We start from the raw sequence: 13,738 nt of genomic DNA, 5'->3' as shown, positions 1-13,738 counted from the left end.
TTGCAGGAGGGAAACAACCTTCTGCTTTTGTGCCTATGGCTGAAAGCAATTCCTTCCAGCCCCAGGTGAAGACGTTGCTTTCCCCATCAATAGATGCCAAACAACAATTACAGCGCAAAATTCAGCAAAACACGCTGAAGAAACAACAAGAACAGAAACTGCAGTCTCCACTACCAAGTGAGCAACACATGAAGAAGATGGAAGGCCCCAGTGTTGGAGGAGTAGCAAACGTTCCCAATGGAAGCCCTGCTTTGCTTTCTCCACAGCCCACCATTGGCATAGTCGTGGCAACTGTTCCCAGTCCAATCCAAGTAGGTTATTAATGGTTCAATGTGAAGATAGTTAATAATAACAAAGTAAGGACGGTTGGGAGTAGGGTTGTGGGAAGGATGTTGATCCAGTTTCAAGGTCATGGTTTGATTAAAATTTCCCGAGTGTTGATCTGGAGACGCATTACCCGATAATATTCTTCACCCTTGTTCATCTTCTGAAATGCATTTTAATGCAATGTTTCAATTACTTTAGACCTTTCTTCCTTCTTAGTGTGTAATTAACCATTTCAGTGTAGGATCTTATTTTCATACTTGAGTTTGCCACACTTTTTAAAAAAATATATTTTATTCATTAGAAAACTAAGTAATAACCACAGTTACAGAATTAGAATTAACAAATTATCAAAAGAAAATTTGCATGGTTACATAGAAAAAAAACTACAAGATCTACAAACCTAACCACCCCACTCCCCCTTTACCCCTCCCCTTCACCTATATCTACCCCTCTCCATAAAAAAGGAAAAATAAAAGAAGAGATAAGGAGAACAACTTCAATCATTCATTTACTATTCAATGCGGAGGCCCAGCTGCATACGACTAGTTTCAGATTTTCAAATTAAAATAATCCAAATATGGGCTCCAATCTTTTAAAATCTATAATATTGGTCTCTTAAATTATGTTATCTTCTCTATTGGTATACATGTCCTTATTTCTGAATGCCACATTTGTAAACTAAGCTCCATCTGATCTTTCCATGAAACAGCTATACATTTCCTTGCTACAGCTAAAGCCAATCTCAAAAATGCCATTTGAAATTTATCTAATTTATGTAGTAACAAAGCTATTTCAGTAAGCTCCCCATTTAAAAGGATCTTTGGGTCTAGAGAAAATTGCACTTTCAAGATTTCTTGCAAACAGTCTCTTAATTTAGCCCAAAAACCTTTAATCTTATCATATGCCCAAACTGAATGCAAAAATGTACCCTTCTGCTCAATGCATCGAAAACACAAATCTGAAGCCCTCAGTTTATATAATTTCAAATGTTCATGAGTTAAATATAATTGATGTATAAAGTTATGTGACCAACCTAAACCTAATATTAACTAACTTTGTCATAGTATCTTTATTAATCTTTATTAATCTTCCTCCAATTATCTATTATCGATATCAAACCAAATCTTTCTCCCATTTAAGTTGTGATTTATGCAAATTCCCCCTTAGGAAATTTCCGTTGTAATAATTTATACAATAAATCCTTTCCTTCCCCCATCTTGAATTAATACTTCAAATAATTATTCTTCAGGTAACTCCAAATGTCTCCCTAAACAATCATACAACATTGATTTAAGTTGATAATAACAAAAAAGAGTATTATTAGGAATTTGATATTTATCCTTCAACCTATCAAATGATAAAAAAGCAAGTCACCTCAAAACAATCATTTATCGTTCTTATTCCTTTCTGGTTCCAAATTTTAAGGAGGTTATTGTCAATTGTAAAAGGTAAACTCATATTTTGCAACAAAGGAGTATATCTGGATAATCCACCTGACATTCCTATCATTTTAGTAACCTCCTCCCATATACTTATCAAATGAAACAAAACCAGAGATTTACAATTATTAAGTTTTACTTGTCCACTTATAAATAAAATGATCTCTTCTAATCTCTCCAATTCATGTCTAACCAAGTAACCAAACTATCTAAATCAAACATTCTATTAATAACTCTCGATTGAGCTGCCTTATAATAATTCTCAAAATTTGGTAACTGCATACCACCGAAGATATATTTCCAAATTAGTTTATGCATTGAAACACGTGTCATCTTTCCCTTCCATAAAAATTTCCTCACCACATTTAAATCCTTAAAAAAATCTGTTCTATATTTTACAAGGTAGATTCTGAAAAAAAATTGTAATGTAGGAAATATGTTCATTTTTATTCAGTTCACTCTTCTTACCAACGTTAACGGTAAATCCTTCCATTTATTCAAATCCTTTTATTGCAGATCATAATGGTAAATAATTCAGATCTACTAATTGATTTATATTTTTACTCACTTTAATACGTAAATACTTAATACACTTTGACCACTTGAAACATGAATCAAACAATTTAACAACCACATTATCCGCTGAATATCTCCCTTCTATAAAACCCATTTGAGCAATATGAATCAAATTCGGTAAATACTGTGCTAATCTATTTGCCAAAACTTTAGTTAAAATCTTATAGTCTACATTCAATAATGAAATTGACCTATAAGATCCATGACTTAACAAATCTTTATATTTTTTAAGAATCACTGTAATAATTGCTTGAGAAAATGATTCTGGCACCAACTGTGTTTCCGATACCTGTTGAAGAACTTCCTCAAATACCGGAAAAGCTAAATTGTGGGATTTTTTATAAAATTCTACCATAAATCCATCCTCTCCTAGAGATTTACCATTCAGCATTGAATTCAAAGCCGTTCTTAATTCTCCCAAACCAGTTGCTCTTTCTAACTGATCCCTAGTTCAGTCATTCAACTGTGGTAACTGTAGTCCACTTAAAAAATCCTCTATTTTACACTCATCCTGTAGTATATAATTTCCTATAAAAGTCCTTTAACCGTTCATTAATATCTTGCAATCTATAAGATACCCCTGAATTTTTCCTCATTGCTTTTATTCTTCTTGACATCTGTTCAGATTTCAACTGCCATGCCAATATTTTGTGTGTTTTATCTCCTAACTCATGATATCTCTGATTAGATCATTGTTTTAATCTTTCAAAGTTTATAATGTATTATATTCCAATTTCAGAGCATCCAATTTATTCCTCTTCTCCTTATGCAATTTCTCCTTTTGTAGCTCTTTCTCTAAAACTCCAATTTCCTGTTCCAATCTTTCTGACTCAGCTAAGCACAGTTGTTTCAACCTAATTGTAAAACTAATAATTTGTCCTCTCAAAAAAGCTTTAAATGCATCCCACACTTACTAGTAAACTTGCTAGTTACTGGAGTTTTCCACACTTAAATTAAATATGGAAATTCTGTCATACCATGATTATTCTTTCCAAAGGATCCTTGCCTTGCGATCACTAATTTTATCCTCGCAGGACAAGAGAGTGCAGATGCTATAATGTGGAGCATCAGTCTGCTGGAGCAGGTCGAGCAGCACCAGTGGGAGAGAAAGAATTTCACATTGGAGTCTTGATGAAGGGTTCCCACCTAAAACCATTCGTTTTCTCCCATTGATGCTGCTTGACCCTGATGCTGCTCCAGCACATGGCTTTTTGCTCACTAATACTGTTTTATTATATATAGCTGAATATGAAAAAAGTGTTCCCTGTTTGGTCCACACGTTTTATGAATTTATCCTCAAGACTGCTTTTGTGAGGTTGATTTTCTCAACCTGTGTAAAAAGTCAAGTTTCCATGATTATAGTTACGTGTGACAAACCTCCTTTATTTTTTTGATAGGACACCATGAACAGCAACATAATTACTGTGGGGGGTAGAGGGTGAAAGGCAGGACAGTGATTTGTTTCTATTTGCCCAGATTGACTCTTCCTTAAATTTGAGTCAAGATTTTTGGTAGTGTCCATCTTTCTGCATTGCCAATTACCCTGAACTGTTGAGCTCTGAACAAGGGAAAATCAAAAATAAAACTGCAGTTGCTGGAAAACTGAAATAAAAGCAAAAAATGCTGGAAATACTCATGTACCAGAGTATTTTCAATATTTTCTGGTTATATTCATTTGCTAACAGATGCATCATTAGTGTCTCTTTATGTCATCACTTCATCAATCCTGTGAATTCATTGTCATTTTTTTACTTCAATTTTGACATTTAATCATTGGGTTTGCACCTTTTGATTCTGGTTGCTGGCTACACTCTCCCTCCTGTCACACTGCTTTATCGTAACTTGTATTATGATGTTGCACTAATACTTCGTTCTTTCTCTTTAACTTAGATTTTTTTTTAAACCAAAACTAGTTGCACCAACGTAACCCAATCCCCACCTCCCACATTACAGCAAGTCCCTGGGTTAAAAACGAGTTCCATTACTTAAACTGTCTTTAATTCGGATTGGTATGCAAGTCAGAACATGTACCCATTGTTCTTATGTTTATCTTCATATATTTTACCTTTATATGCATATAAAACACATCCCAATACGCTAAAACATCTTAAACATATTGATACAGTACATAATAAAATTAACTACATATGTCGTAAGATCAAGATTAGAAGTTAACACTCACGGGAGAACGTGATGAAGAGATAGCTACTCTTTTGCGATGCTAGGTGATGACAGCAACAACAACCCCATGGCCCTCCCGCACCTCTCCTTCCGATCCGCGCCCAGCCCCTTCACTCCGTCCTCCCTCCCACCTTCTTCCCCGTCACCAGTTCCCTCACTTCCGTCCATGCCCACCTGCTACACACCTCCCTCTTGCCCGCCTATCTCCTCCCCACCTGCTCTGCTCACTTATACCCGCTCTCTCCTGCTTGCACCTACTCCCTCCCACTGCTCCCCCCCCTCACCTCACCTGTGCCCCTTCCCTCCCCCCAAATCCCAGCCGCCCCCCCCCCCACTTTGATGAGTGACGACAGGATCGCACAAGTGAACCACACTCAAATCGGAACTTAACGGCATTCTACTTCTGGTCTGCTTCTCGGTGCGTTTGTAAATAAGCTGCTTGTAAATCAGGCGTTTTCAACCTGGGGATTGCCTGTATTTCGCTTATGCCCTAACAGCCCTATTTATTTGATTTGCCATGGAACTCTTCTCAGTATAATTAACTTGTCTATCCAAAAGGAGTTGAGCCCTCCATCCAAAATTAAGTGCTGTTGTTTTGTGAATTGAATCTTCCTTCTTCCCCTCCCCCCCACCCAACCCGTCTCCTTAATTAATCAGTCAAACATTCAGCACTTACACCTAATTAACCCTATTCCAATTTGCACATTCTGTTCAACTTTCTAATATAATCCTTAAGTTCCTCATCGGACCCTATTATTTAACCAGTAATTATGTGAGGAAGTTCTTTATGACAGTGATAACTGGATCTTCTTCCTTATCCGGGCTTCTTATTCACCCCAAAGGGATGTCCTTGACATTGGATGATCAACAGGCTAGCAGAGAAAAATACAAATTTCCTTTAATATTTTAAGTAACCATCAGTTCAGTATTAATATGTTCAGTTTATCTCTCCCACATGAATGATCCCTGGTAGCCAGTTTGCTCTTCCTCCCTGCAGTCCTGATCTCATCCACACAGACCGAGAGAAGAAAATAACTTTGTACAACTTGGCCGAATACATGGGTTAATGCTCCTTGAACACAGTCTTCAGGGTCCATGTGTGCTGGGCTTTTGGTGACATCTTCCTGGTTCTGACCAGTACCCAAATCCATGCTCCTATCAAATGTAAAGGGCATGACTGTCTCCTGAAATAATTTTGGGTGGGTTTATTTGTTGCTTCTTTAATGCATGTCTCACTCCAGATCAAAATCCTCAGTCAAAAAATTTCAAATGTCAGTGAAATGCAAAAGATTTTACTGATCTTCAACTACCTTATCTACTCTGGCATTTCAGTTAACTCTTCATATATTTTTTTCTGGATTTTGACTTCTGTTTGCAATATATGTTTTTTTTGTAGCAAACTAATATACCTATTAATCTATAATATATTTTCTATTGTTCCATCTTTTATCAGCTTTAAATAAAATGTCCCTGCTTTTTGGTCAAAGTTTAAATGCTTCCTGCGTGGTTATCTCAAATTGCCACAGGTATTTTCCCTCCTTGGCCATAAATTTCAAGCTTGACAAATCCTTGACTATTGAAACTGCAATCTGTTATTTCACTTTGAGAGACCACTCTTTATGGGCACCATTGCTGATGGTAGCTTTTGATTCCAGATTTCTTTAATGACTTGAATTCAAATTATTGTTGTACTATGTGAGAAAGTAGATTTGGCTTCTGGTTACGAATTGGACAACTTAACCACCCCATTACACTTCCCTCAATGTAATTTCAACTGAATTCAGTATGCCAGTGCTAATGTTTCATTTTCAGTTACATAATCAGTAAAATTACTAATAGTGACATGTAAGGGAATAGTGCACGGGTTTTTTCTTAAAATAATTTTCAATAATTAAGCATGCAATGATTTTGAAACTAATTGTAAAGGAAATTATTTTGGATTAGTTGGATTTATTCTTATTAACTAATATTTTGCCATGCAGTACAGGCAAATAAAATTGCTCACCTTTGAATGTATGCAAGAATGATCTTAGCTATTATTCTTTGAACAATTCTTGTATAACTGTATTGTTTTTAGATGCAAAGAACCAGACAGATGATGACATCACCAAGTCCATTGGGTCCAGCAGAAGGCAAGGTCCTTCCTTTGAATGTTCAGATTGTTGCTCAACATATGCAGTCAGTCAAACAGCAGAAGTCTATCCAGAACATCCCTGCAAGTCCACATAATGATCGCTCGAGACCACGTTATCATCAAATCTTACCTAAACCACCTTCAACTAACACGCTTGCTCTCACCTCTCCAACTAGGGTACTTTTGGCCAGTAGTAGCCCAATCAAAACTGTTGTTTCTGCAACATCTCATGCAAGTTCTTTGAATGTGGTAAAGATGGCAACAATCTCTCTCCCGCCCAATACTGCATCTCCCAAGCCTACATCATCTGCAGCCAACAGTAGTACAACAGCAGACAAAATAAAATCTTCACCGACTGTGAGGGTTGGCTCAACTCCTCTTCCTGCTGTTGGATCCAGAACGTGTAGTGCCACAACGACACCGACCACTGAGGTCATCAAATTTGAACAGGAAGCAATATCAAATGATGAAAAGCAGATTCTGTGCCAAGATCATTCAAAAAACTTGAAAGATCCCAGAAGAGGTGTTGGTTCTTCCCCATCTGGACCGAAGGGTAACACTGAAGGCACTGCAAAAATGAAGATGTCAAATGGGAAAACATCTGAGAAGGCAGCTAAAATCTGTACTGGTCAGAAAGCTGAAGGTAAAAAGACCAAAAATGAAGGCAAGGTTATGCACAATGAAAATCTGGCCATTTCAGTCGTTGGAAATAATCAGAATGCTTTTATTATTTCCTGTGCTACTACAAATTTGACAACCACCAGCATTAATTCAAGATCCAATGCAGATCCTGCCAGGTGTCATAAAGACAATGGGATATGCCCAAAGAGTCCAAGGAAACGGTCTCCCTCAAGTTCAGTATCTGAACCACTGGTGCCACCTGTAAAAAAGGCTCTGGTTTTAGAACCTACTTTGGATAGTGCAGATCACCAGAAGGCCTGTCCTTGCACTGTAGCAGGTACGCCTCCAAAACGCTCTGCAGGGGCAGTGGTGAGAAATGAGGCAACGCCTGCAGGGGTTCAGAAACCCAGCAAAATCACTGTTAAGCTGAATACAACAGGGATAACTCGTATATTAGCCAACCCTTCATCTGACATTCAAGTGGTGACTTTAGATTGCATTCGGACTGCTACAGAACAGATGTCTCCCTTACAGGAAAACAAAACAACAGAGTTGGAAGGGAACTCTTTTACTTTGCAGGGAAATGACACGAGTACAAAGCTGATTGCCGATCATATGGACATCCAGCATATCAAAAAGAACCATCAATGTTTTTTGACTGATGGAGAAAGGCAACCAGCTGTAAATACGAGTGTAATAGGGAATCCAGGGACCATTGATTTTCAAGAGCCTGCGTGGAACCCAGTAGAATGTAATGGCTTGGGTCAGCAGCCTTATGACCAACAAATGCATGCTCAAAACCAGCTCCAAGATTCTAATTCAGTTCAGCTGCAAAGACACAATCAAATAGAACTGAAAAACCAGTTACCTCTGCAGGATAATTTGATGGATCTCACAGCTTCAAGTTCACAGACCAATGAGAACTACTTCCAGTTTGATGATGATCTCACGCAGGACAGTATTGTAGAGGAGTTGGTGTTATTTGAAGAGCAAATGTCCTTGAATGTTAATTATGGATCTGGGTTGGGAATACCTACCCACAGTCATTCTTCAGGAAGTCAGAATACACTGATGTCATCGCATCAAGCTGGACAATTCTACCATCCAGTCCACAGCAGTGGCACTCCAACACCAACCCCGACACCAACCCTGACTCCCACGCCCAATCCAACACCTACGTCAGAAATGATTGGCTCTCACACATGTTCTAGTCCGAGCTCCAGAATGGCTCCAACAACACCTGTGGATAGTGCACTTGGTAGCAGCAGACACACGCCAATCGGTACACCCCATTCAAACTGTAGTAGTAGCGTGCCCCCAAGCCCCGTTGAGTGCCGGAACCCTTTTGCTTTTACTCCGATAAGTTCTAGCCTAGCCTATCAAGATGCAAGTGTAATTTCCAGCAGCCCTGTGAAACCAATGCAGAGGCCAATGGCTACTCACCCAGACAAAACAAAAATTGAATGGATGAATAATGGATACAATACTGAAATAAACAATTCAACAGTGTCAACCAGTGGTGTTGCGATTCTTCCGAGTTACCAAAAACTCGCAGAGGATCATTTTAGGAAACCACATGCCTTTGCAGTTCCTGGACAGACGATGCAACCGTACCACCACCATGTCATGCAGTTGCAGTCCAGACATGATGCACAGTTGGGCCGTGTTACTCCAGTTTCACCTCTTCCACACCACGCAGCTCCAGTCGCTAATGGCAATAAGCAGGAGGGATTTGTAGTTCCAGCACCTCTTGACAACAAAGGAATACATTCATTGATCAATAATTTCCGGTGTCGTAGTGTCAGTCCTGCTATCCGTCAGCGGAATCTCAGCGGAAGCACAGTTGGTCCAATGATTAATCTGCCAAGAACAAGTTTGGCTCCTTTTGGGAGCCCAATGACACCAGAGGTTCACAACACATTTGTTAACAATATTTCAGATAATAGTGCCAACAGCATAGCCCAACGAAGCCAATCTGTCCCTTTGTCGGTTATGATGCAGACTACTTTCCCATCTTACCAGAAGCAAACCAACACTAAAAAGATTACAAATGTGTTGTTAAATAAACTAGATTCTGAAGGTGATGATGCCATGAGAGGCTTAGGAATAAACAACTTGCCCTCCAATTACACAGCAAGAATGAACCTTACTCAGATACTAGAGACGACATCTACTTTTGGTTGTGCCAACCAGCAACCGGTGACTAATCCAAGCTCTTCTGTCTTTGAATTCCAGAAGCCCAGTTATATAACAAAACACATCAGTCATGATCAGCTGGGTTATATTTCTGAGGATAATCAAGCACAAACAGAATCCAGAGTGCAATCGTTGGATTTTCACAGTACAGTCAAAGACTTTCTGGTTGAAGATGGCCTTCAGCCGAACCAGCAAGTGGTTGGTCAAGTATCATCTGACTTCTCCAGTGATCTCAGGTTACCTGCTGAGCTTTCAGGCAGCATAAATGATCTGAGCACTTTAGACACAAATCTACTGTTTGACCCAAGTAAACAACAGGGGCAAGATGTTGATCCTACACTGGAGGAACTGAATGATGATGCAGTATTCCAGCAGATCTGTAATGAATCTTCAGGTTTTGACTGGGTGGAAAGTAAAGACCATACTACAGTTGAAATGTTGGGTTAAATCAAAGAGTACTGTTAAATATATAGCACACATTTTCTGATTCGTTATATTTGACCTAATAGATATGCCTGCCTTAAGAAAAAACATTTGTTACTAAACAAGTGTATTCCAGGAAAAATGCATAACAGATCTTCATTTTAAGTTCTGTTAATTTTGTGTCCAGAATTTCATTTTGGGTACGTGAATTTGACATCATCTTGTATGTTTTGCTGCGACTACATTTGTGTGTGTTTGTGTGTAAATGCCATCCATTTATGGAAATGGGTACATTTACAAGCTCTGCTGCTGTTAGTAGATAGATTACTTCAGTCAACTAAATACATTTCGCCTCTTTGAAGTCAATAGTGCTCAGATACTTAGTGAATGAAGAGGTCCTGTTCAAATGAACGCTGAATCATATTTTTCCCTCCTGACTATCATCATTTGAAGCAGTTGCTCATAACTTTAGTCCAGCATCTTTTAAGATCTAACTTCAAGTATCTTCGAACATAGAACAGTACAGCACAGGAACAGGTTCTTTGTCTCTTGTTTGTACTGGCATGATCTCCAAATTAAGCTAAAAACCCTTTTCTGCACATAATTGATTCCTTGCATATTCATTTGTCTGTCTAGGTCTATTAAATGTTATTATATCTGCTTCCACCATGAGCCTTGGCAGCCGATTTCAGGCACCAACCACTTTGTTTACAAAAACTTGCCTCAAGCATCACCTTTAAGGTTTTAGCCTGGGCAAAAGATTCTGACTGTCCATTGTATCTTTGGTTGCATCACTTTATAACTCTGGCTTTTCTTTACAACTAATCTGTGAAAGTTCTTTTGAACTTTACAAAACCAGCAGTGATATGTTGTTAAATTGTTTTATCTCAGCCACATTTTCTTGTTTGCTTTTGCCCAATATTGGTGATTGGAGACATAGAGTACAATACTGAACTCCTCTAGTGAGATCAGTGGGAACTGTTCAATACCATCTTTATTTATGACATTACCTGGTATTTTACCCCTACCCTGATGCTTATAACTATTTGTGAAGGAAAATGTACTCAGTTATTGCAGTACAACAAAAATGCAAAATTCTCTGGCAAAGCATACACTTTTCCACTGTCAGCACCGTGATTAACATGGATTCTGGTGAAGGGCGCATATTAGTCTATTTGTTTCTCCCTTGAGACAATTTTATGACATAATCTGTTCATGCTAAATTCCTCAGAGGCATTTTACCCACAGTTTTAACCTACTTAAATGGATCCAACAATGCTAATGGTGTACAGACAAGGTTAGGTGGAACTTAAATCCTTTGTGCCCTTCCTAAAAGAACTTAGGTATTCAGAAAATTACTTCCTAATGGTAAAAGCAATAAATAGTGCTGGTTTATATTTTAAAAAAATCCAATTAAGTACCTTTACGTAATATAATTATGTGCAACTCTTTTTTATTTACTCCCTTGCTTGTAGGGATTTTGTGTAAAGACCAAATACCTTCCCAAGTTTCATTTAAATGTAGACAAGCAGCACGGTAATAGGCCATTTCGTCCCACGAGTCTGTGCCACCAATTTACACCCAATTAACCTTCACCCCTGGTACATTTTGAATGGTGGGAGGAAACCAGAGCCCCTGAGGAAAACCCATGAAGATACAGAGAGAACGTACAAACTCCTTACAGACAGCGCGAGATTTGAATCCAGACCTGGTCGCTGGCGCTATAAAGGCATCCTGCTAACTGCTATGCCAACCATGCTGCCCCAGTGATTGAATGCAGTGCTAATTGTAAACCTGACATAGTTGATCCCACTTTCTGTTCTGTCTTGGGCATTTTTGACAACCAAGGATGATGACCTTTAATGGTCTTTTTTATGTAGTTTACTATCAGATCTTTGAAGTGAGAAGAATTTTGACTCGCATAACATTTTTACCCTCGTCTGGGAGCAATATCAGTCCGAACAGGATGATTGGCCTAAATTTATTAAAATTCATACAATTCTGTGAAGAGCTTGGAATATCCCATTAGCTGGAAAGTGGTGCAATTTTGAGAAGCAACATCAATTTTAAAAAGAAATTAAGAAACAATTTTATGGAAGTTTGAAAATGTACAGAAACTGTTTTTGTTGCTTGCTCATAGTTGGTAGGTCAGGCACAATGTTGTGCTCTTATTGGCAGAGTATTGAATAAGCTTCAGCATCTCAAACCCAGCAATTAGAAAATGTGTCATGACCGCAAATTTTTGTCGACGCCCATCGTGTCCTTTCTGTTCTTTCCAGCAAGACAGGATGGCTGTTTGAGCACTGATGTCGTAACATGGAGATTTATATGGGTCAATGCTGCATCTCATCCCTATTTGTCTCCACAAGGGGGTGCTGCATCTCGTAACTTTTATAATTGTCTCACTGAATAGAGTAAATTTAGAAATGCAGTCATAATTCAAAATCTAATATCAAAGACAGCTTAAACTAAATTTTGTTTACTTGTGTAAAGCTTGCTGTTAAGATTAACCATCTTGATAGACTGATACTTAAGAATATCTAGCTAGCCACTGGAACTGAATTGTTCATCTCATTGTTAAAGTGTTAAATTTTGGCTATTGATTTATTTTCTATTTCTCTTTTCAGTAATGGAGTTGTTTGTTCTTCCTTTGTTTAAACATCTTAAATACATCATTCCAGGCGTAGAGTTATATTGTTGATCATGAAGTTTATGCTGTTGGAAATTAGAAATAATCACCAGTGGTAAAATACTTCCAGTTTATGCCTTTTCTACCTTTTTTTGAGATTTAATATATCCTCCTATAACTGAGTAAAAAGACTTTGCAGTTCATTTCTGTCGCTCTTCATCTCTGTTCTTGGTTCGATTTATGAACTAACAAAGCCTCTTTTGAAACCAGTTGTCGGGTCTGATGATGCAGCACTTAAGGGCCTACAGGAGCTGTCAAGAGTTTTTGACCATTGAGTTAGAGTCTTAGTTCGAATCCCACCACAGTAAATAAATCGGAAATAAAGTGATTTTAGGAACACTAGTCTGAGACTGCTCTGTCACTTAAAAATAAACACTTCATTCACGTCCTTCAAGGAAGGTAATCTGCCTCACCTCAGCTTTGTACAATTCAAGATACAATAATGTGGTTAATTCTTGTGTGTCTTTTCAGGGACATCTAGAGCTAACAATGAACGCTGGTGATTCCACTCGAATTTACATTGAATAATTCAAAATTAATTATTTAATTTGTCTCTGTCAAATGAACCAATAGAAGTAATTTCATAAACAATGAAAATAATAAAATTGCAATTTTTTTTAGCTTCAGTTACAGGCACACAATCCTTTATCCAGACATCTAAAATCCGGAAAGGTCCAAAAACCTGCAAGTGGGGAGAGAGACGGCAGCGCGAGGCGAGGGGGGAGACCGGCAGCGCGAGGCGAGGGGGGAGACCAGCAGCGCGAGGCGAGGGGTGAGACCGGCAGCGCGAGGCGAGGGGGGAGACCAGCAGCGCGAGGTGAGGGGTGGGAGACCGGCAGCATGAGGCAAGGGGGAGAGACCGGCAGTGCGAGTCAGGCGGGCAAGGTGGGGGGGAGTCAGCAGTGCAACTGGAAGGGGGTGGAGGTGGATACGGCAGCACAATTCAGGTGGGCTTAAATCTGGCTTTCTGAAATTCGGAACACACTGCCCAAGGGTTCTGGATAAAGGATTGTGTACATGTATTAGCTTTGTGTTCTCTAGACCCAGACTAACTTCTCCCACCATGGTACGCATCACCTTTACCTTCTCTTCGAACAGCAGAACTGAAAACAGGTTTTAAATCTACAGTCTATTTCTCGTGAGCACAAATGA

The 13,738-nt window shown here is 38.8% G+C and overlaps 1 protein-coding gene across 3 annotated transcripts in view; it reads left to right on the top strand.

Annotated features, from left to right (window-relative positions):
• The window catches only part of LOC138749900 (DNA-binding protein RFX7), an 83,833-nt gene extending 70,910 nt beyond the window's left edge, over nucleotides 1–12,923 (top strand). For all 3 annotated transcript variants that reach the window (XM_069911931.1, XM_069911930.1, XM_069911932.1), the window contains 2 exons: nucleotides 7–311; nucleotides 6,601–12,923. In XM_069911931.1, the coding sequence (XP_069768032.1) occupies nucleotides 7–311; nucleotides 6,601–9,921 (3,626 nt within the window). In that variant the 3' untranslated portion in view covers nucleotides 9,922–12,923. The remainder of the gene's footprint in view (nucleotides 1–6; nucleotides 312–6,600) is intronic.
• The last annotated feature ends 815 nt before the right edge of the window (nucleotides 12,924–13,738 follow it).

The sequence above is a fragment of the Narcine bancroftii genome, chromosome 14 (assembly GCF_036971445.1).
Source record: "Narcine bancroftii isolate sNarBan1 chromosome 14, sNarBan1.hap1, whole genome shotgun sequence".
Taxonomy (NCBI): domain Eukaryota; kingdom Metazoa; phylum Chordata; class Chondrichthyes; order Torpediniformes; family Narcinidae; genus Narcine; species Narcine bancroftii.
This window is presented reverse-complemented; position numbering and strand designations above follow the sequence as displayed.